Source organism: Sebastes fasciatus, chromosome 10 (genome assembly GCF_043250625.1).
Source record: "Sebastes fasciatus isolate fSebFas1 chromosome 10, fSebFas1.pri, whole genome shotgun sequence".
Classification (NCBI taxonomy): domain Eukaryota; kingdom Metazoa; phylum Chordata; class Actinopteri; order Perciformes; family Sebastidae; genus Sebastes; species Sebastes fasciatus.
Genome location: NC_133804.1, coordinates 10,367,825 through 10,379,869, shown reverse-complemented (window position 1 = coordinate 10,379,869; position 12,045 = coordinate 10,367,825). Strand labels below are relative to the sequence as shown.

The following is a 12,045-nucleotide window of genomic DNA, read 5'->3' as shown; positions in this document are numbered from 1 at the left end:
GGTGCCAGATTCAGGATGAGTAATGGCCTAAGAGTACTGGATGACATTAATCCACGCGGCCACCATCTTCACGGATCAGTTCCTTCATTATCTGATGAAACATTGACCAGTGCTCTGTCATCTCCATATTACCAGCATCAGTGAGAGGTTATTTATCAGCAATAGTCCTACTTTATTATACGTCCCATTATCTCATCTACAACTGCTCATATACTCGACAGGTGAAAAAACTCGGTGTGAAATGTACATGTGTATATAGGTAGTCAATATCATATATATATAGTGGGCACAGTATTTTGTATAAATCTGTACATATTGTGTTTATTATAGGGCTGTCAATCGATTAAAATATTTAATTGTGATTCATCGCATGATTGTCCATAGTTAATTGCGATTAATCACAAATTAATTGCAAATTTTTTATCTGTTCAAAATGTACCTTAACGGGAGATTTGTCAAGTATGCAATACTCTTATCAACATGAGAGTTGGCAAATATGCTGCTTTATGCAAATGTATGTATATATTTATTATTAGAGATCAATTAACAACACAAAACAATGACAAATATAGTCCAGAAACCCTCACAGGTACTGCACTTAGCATAAAAAAATATGCTCAAATCATAAGATGGCAAACTGCAGCCCAACAGGCAACAACAGCTGTCAGTGTGTCAGTGTGATGACTTGACTATGACTTGCCCCAAACTGCATGTGATTATCATAAAGTGGTCATGTCTGTAAAGGGGAGACTCGTGGGTACCCATAGAACTCATTTTCATTCACATATCTTGAGGTCAGAGGTCAAGGGACCCCTTTGAAAATGGCCATGCCTGTCTTTCCTCGCCAAGATTTAGTGTAAGTTTGGAGCGTTATTTAATTATTTAGTTTAGGTGCTCTAGTTTCATATGACCAGTATCTTCACTCTAGCTTTAAAACTGAGCCCACTACTACCTAAACGCAAGTTGCGTTGATGCGTTAAAGAAATTAGTGGCGTTAAAACAAATTTGCATTAACGCGTTACTATTGCGTTAACTTTTACAGCCCTAGTTTTTTATAAATCAATCTAAAGGGTTTGAAAGTCTGACAGAAAGAAGAGTAAAAGTATTCATGTGTGTGTGTTTATGAGGGTGTGTGTTGGACTCACAATGTTGACCTGCAGCGGTTCTGAACCAGGTCTCAACAGCCTCCTCCTCCGGCAGCTACCAGAGCCTCCAGACCGTAGACGCACCGACGATGACGACTGACCCATGTCTGGGGGACAGGCACGTGCAGACAGACGGGCAGACAGATGATCAATTTAACAAACACACATCAATCAACAGTCTGCATATTAATGGGAAATAAAAAAATGAAAGGTGTACCTGACTGAGGCAGGAGCCGCGCCAAGGCGGCGAGGGTGCTGGGGGGCAGCGGCAGGGAGCGGCACCGCTGGAGAGACGCCCTTAGTGGGGGCTCTAACGGTGACACACCCGGGGGACGAGACAAGGCCTAGAGGGCACTGAGTAGTTAGGGCATCTCCTATATTCCATACAGAGTTACTTCCATGCACACACACACAAGGTTGAATGCACAAATTCCCCTGCCCTTCACGTTAAAGAAATCTTTCCTTACTGCCTTGTCCCCCTTTTTTTTGCAAGTATTTCACATCCAGGAAGTCTATTCTGGTGCATTGGTCGGTGTGCATGCCCTGCAGCTCACCAAGACAGACTATACATCATGCCAACCGAGGCGGTCTCTTCAGGTTAAAATGAACTGACTCGGAGTTAGGGCAATGAGAGGTAGAGCTTATGGGAGCGATGAGGCAGAAAATTGGCGACAGAGAGAGAGACTGAGAGTGAGGGAGAGAGAAAGAGAAGCCACAAAGAAAGAAAGGGTGAGAGAGAGAGAGAAGAAAAGGAGAGGGAGAGGGGGGAAGTGAGCTGAGGGAAAAGCAGCATCCAGAAATACAGGCCTCTATAAATGGGGCAGAGCATGCATGCATTGTTGCAACTAACAGTGAGTGGTGGTGTATAAATACTGGGTTAGTACTGGGCTGCCCTTCAAAGTCTGTAGTGTGTGTGTTCGATTCATTATGGGCTAGAGGTATATTTATCAGTGACACTGTGTCCTCCAACTAATTTTTTCAACATCAGGATGTGATATATTTATGTCTACTGCATAAATATTAGGGCTGTCAAAGTTAGCGTGATAATAACGTGTTAACGCAAATTCGATTTAACGGCACTAATTTCTTTAACGCATTAACGCAACTTGCGATTTTTAGGTTGTAGTGGGCTGTTTTAAAGCTAGTTAAGTTAAGCTAGTGAAGCTACTGTATCATATTAAACTAGAAAAACCTAAGGAATCAACTGGTACCAACTACGTCATAGTAGCTTGTCGCAAAGGAGGCTAAATAATCCTCCAAACTTGCGCAAAATTTTGGTGAGGAAAAACTGGCATGGCCATTTTCAAAGGGGTCCCTTGACCTCTGACCTCAACATATGTGAAGGAAAATGGGTTCTATGGGTACCCATGAGTCTCCCCTTTACAGACATGCCCACTTTATGATAATCACATGGAGTTTTGGGCAAGTTATAGTCAAATCAGCACACTGACACATTGACAGCTGTTGTTGTCTGTTTTGAGCATATTTTTTTATGCTAAATGCAATACCTGTGAGGGTTTCTGGACAATATCTTTCATTGTTTTGTGTTGTTAATTGATTTCTAACAATAAATATAAACATACAGTTGCATAAAGCAGCATATTTGTCCACTCCCATGTTCATAAGAATGTTTAATATTGAAAAATCTACCTTTGAGGTACATTTTGAACAGATAAAAAAATGTGTGATTAATTTGCGATTAACTATGGACAATCATGCAATTAATCACAATTAAATATTTGAATCGATTGACAGCCCTAATAAAAACACATTTACACAGTATAAATGTGTATTTTTATATTTATGGGGCTTTTTCTTTGTCATGTTTATGTCAATGTTTATATATTTACTTTCAGTGAAATTATGCCTGAATGCCTGTGTTTGTCATGTGACATCTTACTCTGTGGTGCAGCTCCGTGGACTGCGTCTCCCTAGTAACACTGGTCTCTATGACAGAGCAAGGCCTGGGGCGAGCACCCGTCCGCCTCTGCCCCGGAGAGTGCTGCATGGTGGGAGCAGGCCTGCGTCTCCGCCGGCACAGCGAGCCAACCTCGCTATAATGGTTGTAGAGATCCCAGTCCGGGTTGGGCCTCCACAGGTCCAGTACAGCTGAGGCCGGTCGAAGACGAGGGCGCGAGGTCCTGTGAGGTACAGAGGTCTTCTCTGTGCTAGAGTGGGGCACGGCTGGGCACGGCTGTCTTACACCGCAGCCTGTCTGGCTGGCAATCTGCTCGCACAGCTGTGATTGGCACAGATACTCAAGCAATTTGGCCCAGATAAAGGTGCAACAATGCATTTCTTGTGTGGGGAATTGGGAGTTCTCTACAGATTCAACAAAATATACCTCATTTTATTTCAAAAGATTCTACTAGCCTTAATTGCTATGCATCAGTAGCTAGCCACAAGTGCCAAGAAAGCCCCTGAATAGCAGTTTAACTTCAGAGAAAAAAACAAAACAATAGACAGGTGGATTTAATTATGTAAACAGTGGCTGATTAGGGAGGATTTTCCTGGTGCCATCATTTCTCCTAAATTATTGTAGGACTGCACATTAACAGCCGTCCCAGAAGACAGATTCCCACAGCCCTCTGCATAATAAACCCCTATGAAAGTATGCTGAGTATTGAGATGTCACATCTCATTTTGTCATCAGGAGTTAAGGCTAACATGTCCTGACTCGTTGGTGTGACTAGAAGCTGGATGACTAATGCCTTCACTGGAGTGAGAAGGGAAGGGTGCCGTCATGAAGCACAGACGTCACAGAGCTCTAGGGGCTACCGCGGTCGCACACGGCCCGCTTTATGGGAAATAGGATTTCCTTGCATGCCAAACAAGGCTGGCTAAGCAGGAAAAGGACAAACTATAATATGATATTGTCCACCATTGTAATTACTGACTGTTTCCTTCTCTCTCCAACAGATGGGGCAAAAGGACAACTGTAGAGTGGGTGCCCAATTCATGTCCTCACAGGCTGGTGTCTTGAATGTTTTTGTTTCTCCCTGACAGTTAATGAACCACACCTAGGACCTCTATCATGAGGAAGTGAGTAACAGCTCTGGCACTATTTATATTCTGGCTTGTTGTTGATGATTTGAAGAAGCAAAAGAATGATCATGGTTAAAACAGTTACATAAATGATATTCTGAGCATTTTATGTGGTAATTACATGTTGCATGCTTTTGGCAATGTTAATGATGTGGAAAAAAAGCCTGCAATGGAATGTGGTTATGGCATGAATGTGAGACACATTATTCATGAAAAATGCTGTTTTGCAACACAAATTACTGCATTTATTAACATCCAGTGGCTGGTGATTAAAATAGCTCATTTTGTATTTAAAGTCACATACCTTAAATATTTCCTCTGTGGAATCTGATGCTGGTACGCTATTGGTTGTGCTCTCTTTATCACCTTGTTGTGATTGGACATTCACTTCCTGTATCTGGTGGGAGTCAGGTGGAGCATCCCTGGAATCCTGTTCATTTCCTGTCTGTCCCTCTACCTTTTCCTCTAGACAGAGACAGTTTAATGGATCCCTTTCAACCTCTGCTTCTGTTTTAGTCTCTGTGGTTGGACCTGACTGGGGGATATGATTCTCTACTATGGCTGTGGACCTGTGGTTTGTCTCTCTGTCTACATGTTTGTCAGTGCCCTCAGAGCTCTGAAGGCCATTGACAGCTCGAGCTCCTGGGCATGCCCTAAAGGCTCTCAGGACCACCTTAGGGGATCGTCCACCTGTCACAGGTGCTGGCGCCTCGCTGTCAAGGCCACTGGGGTGTGAGGATATAGCGGTCACTGGTGATGATGGAATATGCTGGGATTTTGGAAGTCCTTCATTGTGAAGTGTCAGGGACACACTGTGAATGTTGTCCTCTGTGGGTTGTGGGGCCCGTGGGGAGCTCATCGGCGTCCTCTCTCCCTCTGGAGGAGAGAAGGAGTGTGATGTTGTCCGCCATTTTCTGGCTGTCTCTGCTACACTGTTAAAAAACTTGAACAGACCACCAAAGTGCCCCTTGGTGTCAGAGTGTTTGGGGGGCGGTGAGTGAATGTCTCTGACGCTCTCAAACTCTACGGAACCATAGTCTGAGTCCATGGTCTTGTCCAAAGAGGGAAGCTCAGAGTCAAAGCTCCTCTCTGAGAAGACTGGATTGGCCTTCCCCAAAAGGGAAATCCTCCTCAGGTAACTCCACACATCTTTTTGCCTCCTCCCTCTACCCTGGTGGGTGCTCGGGCTACCTTTACTGCTAGGCTCTTCACAGCTTGCAGCTGTGTTGTTACAGTTGGTTGAATTGTTATGGCTTCTTTTCGTATAGCAAACTCTTTCTGATGGTTTACAACCATTCTGAGTCACAGCCTCTCCCACCACAGCGGGCTGGTGGCCGTCTATAGGCGCTGCGAGGTCGATGTCTTCGAACGAGCAGTCAAATTCTGCTGTGTAGCCAGCATAGGAGTGCCTCTTGCCACGGTGCCTAAGCATGCTCCTGCTGGACTGCTGAGGAGTGCCAATGTCGCGGCAGAACGATTCCTCATCCACCAAGGAGCTGCTGAACTTGGCATTGGACAATTTCCCCGTCTTCCCTCTAAACACAGAGGGGGATTTAAGCTTCTTGAAGGAGCGAACTTTGTCAGCAAACGAGAGTTTAGGGATGGAAGCCTCCCCGGGCAGGATCATGGAGTGGGGTCTGCGCTCCAGCTCCGAGGCCCCTCTCTTTCGGTTCAAGATCTTCCAGATGCCCCCCGTGGCACGGGGCCTCCGGTTGACCTCCTGTCTGTCCTTGACAGGGGTCTGAGAAGAGGCAGCCTGGGTCTCCCCCTGCCCCTCTGCAGGCCCTGGTCCAGTCTCCTGAATATAAACACTGCTGGTCTCATTCTCCACGTCCAGAGAAACATTAAACACTCGGTTGACAAACCCATTAGGGTTGTTGCTCACAGGGGCAGGGTTGTCTGTCTGTTCCATCCTCTCTCATTCTACAGTGTCAGCTATCAGCTCCAATGGACATCATGTCTCGGGCCTCTCTCTCTCAAACACCTGGAGGAACAAAACCACATTTTTATTCTGGACTTTGACATTAAACTGTCTTATCTTTTCATATCATGCTTATTCTGTCTCTCTCGATGTGTGCCATAAATGCAAAAATATATTATCATCTAAGCGGAGGGTCAACTGTATTTAATTTACACGGAGGGGTCAAATGTTCAAGAATAATAGATAAGTGTAGTGCTACTTAAACACTAAAACACAGTGGGAGCATTAGAGGTCTCATTTTGTGATTCACAGACAAGGGCTTTTGTACCACGAGTCAACAGTCACAAACACCCACCAGCCCCCCTTCCCCCCATATTTGGTCCACATTATCCAAAGTAATTATTTGAGACACAGTCCCCCGTCCACCATTTAAACCAGGAGGCTGCGTTGTCATGGAAACACTCACTACAGAGATGTCTGGTTATTTCAGGCCTGCTCCGGCTGTGACATCATCATAGCTCAGATAAGCTCCTTCTGAGGAGGAAGATGCTCCGGTAAGTGCTACATGCACTACCACATGTTAATTACCCCCATTTCATAATCCCTTTAATGTATGGAAGCAGCTTGTGTAATTGGGGCCTCTAGCATACGTCTTTGTTGTTACATGAGATCAGCACCAAAGATGTGTTTCGTTTAAGATGGCCTTTTTACACAATTTAATTAATGGGCCTAATATGCTTTTTGCTGATAAGCCTTTAATGAATACTATTTTAAAGAAAGTAGGTGCTCAAGCATTCAAAAAATATAATGTCAGTTTACAAGAACAGTCTCCATTCACATATATTAGCAAGTACTTATTTTAGCATTTCAAAATAAAATGTGACATCTCTTTAATGTTACTTGACCATTACTATAAAAAAGTTAGTGACAGTTAGTAAAGTTATCTAGCTAACAGTGACAGTTAGTGACAGTTAGTAAAGTTAGGTAGCTGACAGTGACAGTTAGTAGTTAGATAGATAACAGTGACAGTTAGTAGTTAGATAGATAACAGTGACAGTTAGTGACAGTTAGTAAAGTTAGCTAGATAACAGTGACAGTTAGTAGAATTAGATAGATAACAGTGACAGTTAGTAAAGTTAACTAGCTAACAGTGACAGTTAGTAAAGTTCACTAGCTAACAGAGACAGTTAGTGGCAGTTAGTAGAGTTAGATAGAGAACAGTGACAGTTAGTGACAGTTAGTAAAGTTAACTAGCTAACAGTGACAGTTAGTGACAGTTAGTAGAGTTAGATAGAGAACAGTGACAGTTAGTGAAGTTAACTAGCTAACAGTGACAGTTAGTAAAGTTAACTAGCTAACAGTGACAGTTAGTGACAGTTAGTAAAGTTAGGTAGCTGACAGTGACAGTTAGTAAAGTTAACTAGCTAACAGTGACAGTTAGTGACAGTTAGTAGAGTTAGATAGAGAACAGTGACAGTTAGTGAAGTTAACTAGCTAACAGTGACAGTTAGTGACAGTTAGTGAAGTTAACTAGCTAACAGTGACAGTTAGTAAAGTTAACTAGCTAACAGTGACAGTTAGTAAAGTTAAGTAGCTAACAGCGACAGTTAGTAAAGTTAACTAGCTAACAGTGACAGTTAGTGACAGTTAGTAAAGTTAGCTAGCTAACAGTGACAGTTAGTAGAATTAGATAGATAACAGTGACAGTTAGTAAAGTTAACTAGCTAACAGTGACAGTTAGTAAAGTTCACTAGCTAACAGAGACAGTTAGTGACAGTTAGTAGAGTTAGATAGAGAACAGTGACAGTTAGTGACAGTTAGTAAAGTTAACTAGCTAACAGTGACAGTTAGTGACAGTTAGTAGAGTTAGATAGAGAACAGTGACAGTTAGTGAAGTTAACTAGCTAACAGTGACAGTTAGTAAAGTTAACTAGCTAACAGTGACAGTTAGTGACAGTTAGTAAAGTTAGGTAGCTGACAGTGACAGTTAGTAAAGTTAACTAGCTAACAGTGACAGTTAGTAGAGTTAGATAGAGAACAGTGACAGTTAGTGAAGTTAACTAGCTAACAGTGACAGTTAGTGACAGTTAGTGAAGTTAACTAGCTAACAGTGACAGTTAGTAAAGTTAACTAGCTAACAGTGACAGTTAGTAAAGTTAACTAGCTAACAGCGACAGTTAGTAAAGTTAACTAGCTAACAGTGACAGTTAGTGACAGTTAGTAAAGTTAGGTAGCTGACAGTGACAGTTAGTAAAGTTCACTAGCTAACAGTGACAGTTAGTAGAGTTAGATAGAGAACAGTGACAGTTAGTGAAGTTAACTAGCTAACAGTGACAGTTAGTAGAGTTAGATAGAGAACAGTGACAGTTAGTGAAGTTAACTAGCTAACAGCGACAGTTAGTGAAAGTTAGTGACAGTAAGTAAAGGTAGCTAGCTAACAGTGACAGTTAGTAAAGTTAACTAGCTAACAGTGACAGTTAGTGACAGTTAGTAGAGTTAGATAGAGAACAGTGACAGTTAGTGAAGTTAACTAGCTAACAGTGACAGTTAGTAAAGTTAACTAGCTAACAGTGACAGTTAGTGACAGTTAGTAGAGTTAGATAGAGAACAGTGACAGTTAGTAAAGTTAACTAGCTGACAGCGACAGTTAGTGACAGTAAAGTTAACTAGCTAACAGTGACAGTTAGTAAAGTTAACTAGTTAACAGTGACAGTTAGTGACAGTAAGTAAAGGTAGCTAGCTAACAGTGACAGTTAGTAAAGTTAACTAGCTAACAGTGACAGTTAGTAACAGTTAGTAAAGTTAACTAGTTAACAGTGACAGTTAGTAAAATTAACTAGCTAACAGTGACAGTTAGTGACAGTTAGTAAAGTTAGCTAGCTAAAAGTGACAGTTAGTAAAGTTAACTAGCTAACAGTGAGTTAGTGACAGTTAGTAGAGTTAGATAGAGAACAGTGACAGTTAGTGAAGTTAACTAGCTAACAGTGACAGTTAGTAAAGTTAACTAGCTAACAGTGACAGTTAGTGACAGTTAGTAGAGTTAGATAGAGAACAGTGACAGTTAGTAAAGTTAACTAGCTAACAGCAACAGTTAGTGACAGTAAAGTTAACTAGCTAACAGTGACAGTTAGTAAAGTTAACTAGTTAACAGTGACAGTTAGTGACAGTAAAGTTAACTAGCTAACAGTGACAGTTAGTGACAGTTAGTAGAGTTAGATAGAGAACAGTGACAGTTAGTAAAGTTAACTAGCTAACAGCGACAGTTAGTGACAGTAAAGTTAACTAGCTAACAGTGACAGTTAGTAAAGTTAACTAGTTAACAGTGACAGTTAGTGACAGTAAGTAAAGGTAGCTAGCTAACAGTGACAGTTAGTGACAGTTAGTAAAGTTAACTAGCTAACAGTGACAGTTAGTAACAGTTAGTAAAGTTAACTAGTTAACAGTGACAGTTAGTAAAATTAACTAGCTAACAGTGACAGTTAGTAAAGTTAGCTAGCTAAAAGTGACAGTTAGTAAAGTTAGCTAGTTAACACTGACAGTTAGTAAAGTTAACTAGATAACAGTGACAGTTAGTGGCAGTTAGTGAAGTTAACTAGCTAACAGTGACAGTTAATAAAGTTAACTAGATAACAGTGACAGTTAGTGAAGTTAACTAGTTAACAGTAACAGTTAGTAAAGTTAACTAGCTAACAGTGAGAGTTAGTGACAGTTAGTAAAGTTAACTGGCTAACAGTGACAGTTAGTGACAGTTAGTAAAGTTAACTGGCTGACAGTGACAGTTAGTAAAGTTAACTAGATAACAGTGACAGTTAGTTAAGTTAACTAGCTAACAGTGACAGTTAGTGACAGTTTGTAAAGTTAACTATCTAAAAGTGACAGTTAGTGACAGTTAGTAAAGTTAACTGGCTAACAGTGACAGTTAGTGGCAGTTAGTGAAGTTAACTAGCTAACAGTGACAGTTAATAAAGTTAACTAGATAACAGTGACAGTTAGTGAAGTTAACTAGTTAACAGTAACAGTTAGTAAAGTTAACTAGCTAACAGTGAGAGTTAGTGACAGTTAGTAAAGTTAACTGGCTAACAGTGACAGTAAGTGACAGTTAGTAAAGTTAGCTAGTTAACACTGACAGTTAGTAAAGTTAACTAGATAACAGTGACAGTTAGTGAAGTTAACTAGCTAACAGTGACAGTTAATAAAGTTAACTAGATAACAGTGACAGTTAGTGAAGTTAACTAGTTAACAGTAACAGTTAGTAAAGTTAACTAGCTAACAGTGAGAGTTAGTGACAGTTAGTAAAGTTAACTGGCTAACAGTGACAGTTAATAAAGTTAACTAGATAACAGTGACAGTTAGTGAAGTTAACTAGTTAACAGTAACAGTTAGTAAAGTTAACTAGCTAACAGTGAGAGTTAGTGACAGTTAGTAAAGTTAACTGGCTAACAGTGACAGTTAGTAAAGTTAACTGGCTGACAGTGACAGTTAGTAAAGTTAACTAGATAACAGTGACAGTTAGTTAAGTTAACTAGCTAACAGTGACAGTTAGTGACAGTTTGTAAAGTTAACTATCTAAAAGTGACAGTTAGTGACAGTTAGTAAAGTTAACTGGCTAACAGTGACAGTTAGTAGAGTTATCTAGATAACAGTGACAGTTAGTGAGTTAGATAGTTAACAGTGACAGTTAGTGACAGTTAGTAAAGTTAACTATCTAAAAGTGACAGTTAGTAAAATTAGATAGTTAACAGTGACAGTTAGTGACAGTTTGTAAAGTTAACTATCTAAAAGTGACAGTTAGTGACAGTTAGTAAAGTTAGATAGTTAACAGTGACAGTTAGTGACAGTTAGTAAAGTTAACTATCTAAAAGTGACAGTTAGTGACAGTTAGTAAAGTTAGATAGTTAACAGTGACAGTTAGTGACAGTTAGTAAAGTTAGATAGTTAACAGTGACAGTTAGTAAAGTTAGATAGTTAACAGTGACAGTTAGTAAAGTTAACTATCTAAAAGTGACAGTTAGTAAAGTTAGATAGTTAACAGTGACAGTAAAGTTAGCTAGATAACACTGAAAGGTTAACTTGATGTTTGGTTGGTTGGGCGTCTGAAATGTGTTTTTTAAAATATGGCCGCAATGAAATTTACATTAAAGTTGCCGAATTCGGTTTTATGGCATAAATGTGTTAAATTGTTTTGTAATTTAGCGTTAGTTTTTTGCGTCAACGTTAGTTAACAGCTAACTAACTGTTGAACAGGATGAAACGCCCTTATGAACTTATCAGTATAACTTCAACGAGCTGTTTATCAAGTTATACCCGCGAAAAATAACCCGTGTCTCCTCTCACTCACTCACATGTAGCCGTCAAAGCTGTTCACTTACCCGCAGAAAACGTTCCCCCCGTTTAAATGGGCATCGTCGTCGTCGCCTGTCCGTATGAAGCCAGTATAAAACCCACCGCCTCTCTCACAGTGTGTTTCACGGGCTTAACTTATTATATCCATGAGTAAGGCTGTAGTTATGTTGCGGAGAGCGACTCCTTCGCAGTTGTCATGTCTTTGAGCTTTTTTTTATGTCTCTAAACTTCGTCAGCTATCATGAAACTGAGAGAAACTGAGAGAAACTCCCGGAGTTAGCGACAGACCGGTGAACTCTTGCCCTGTAAGCTCCTGCAGACGCCGACACACTGATCTGTGATAAAGCTCTCACACAGACAGAGCAGCGCGCACACACACACACACACACACACACACACACACACACACACGCACACACGCACACACACACACACACACACACACACACACACACGTCTAGCTACACACTGAGAAACAAATGGAAATTGTAATTATTTTAATTCAAAATGTGTCTGTTGTAATAGATAGAAGTTTATTTATTTTTGTTATTTGTTTATTTATTTTGCACAATTTAAGACTATACAACATAA

At 40.7% G+C, this 12,045-nt stretch overlaps 1 protein-coding gene across 6 annotated transcripts in view; it reads right to left on the bottom strand.

The window, feature by feature from the left end:
- arhgef9a (Cdc42 guanine nucleotide exchange factor (GEF) 9a) overlaps window positions 1–11,794 on the bottom strand; it is a 59,580-nt gene extending 47,786 nt beyond the window's left edge. For 2 of the 6 annotated variants that reach the window (XR_012595550.1, XM_074648023.1), the window contains exons 1-5: window positions 11,481–11,793; window positions 4,495–6,174; window positions 3,046–3,384; window positions 1,363–1,489; window positions 1,146–1,252 (exon numbers count right to left, since the gene is read on the bottom strand). Coding sequence is in view for 5 of the 6 variants with exons in the window: in XM_074648023.1 (XP_074504124.1) it covers window positions 1,146–1,252; window positions 1,363–1,489; window positions 3,046–3,384; window positions 4,495–6,102 (2,181 nt within the window). In the remaining variant the exon portion in view is untranslated. Of the gene's footprint in view, window positions 1–1,145; window positions 1,253–1,362; window positions 1,490–3,045; window positions 3,385–4,494; window positions 6,175–11,480 lie in introns of all 6 variants that reach the window. The other 4 variants (XM_074648024.1, XM_074648027.1, XM_074648025.1 and 1 more) reach the window with 3 other exon arrangements.
- Between the last annotated feature and the right edge of the window lie 251 nt (window positions 11,795–12,045).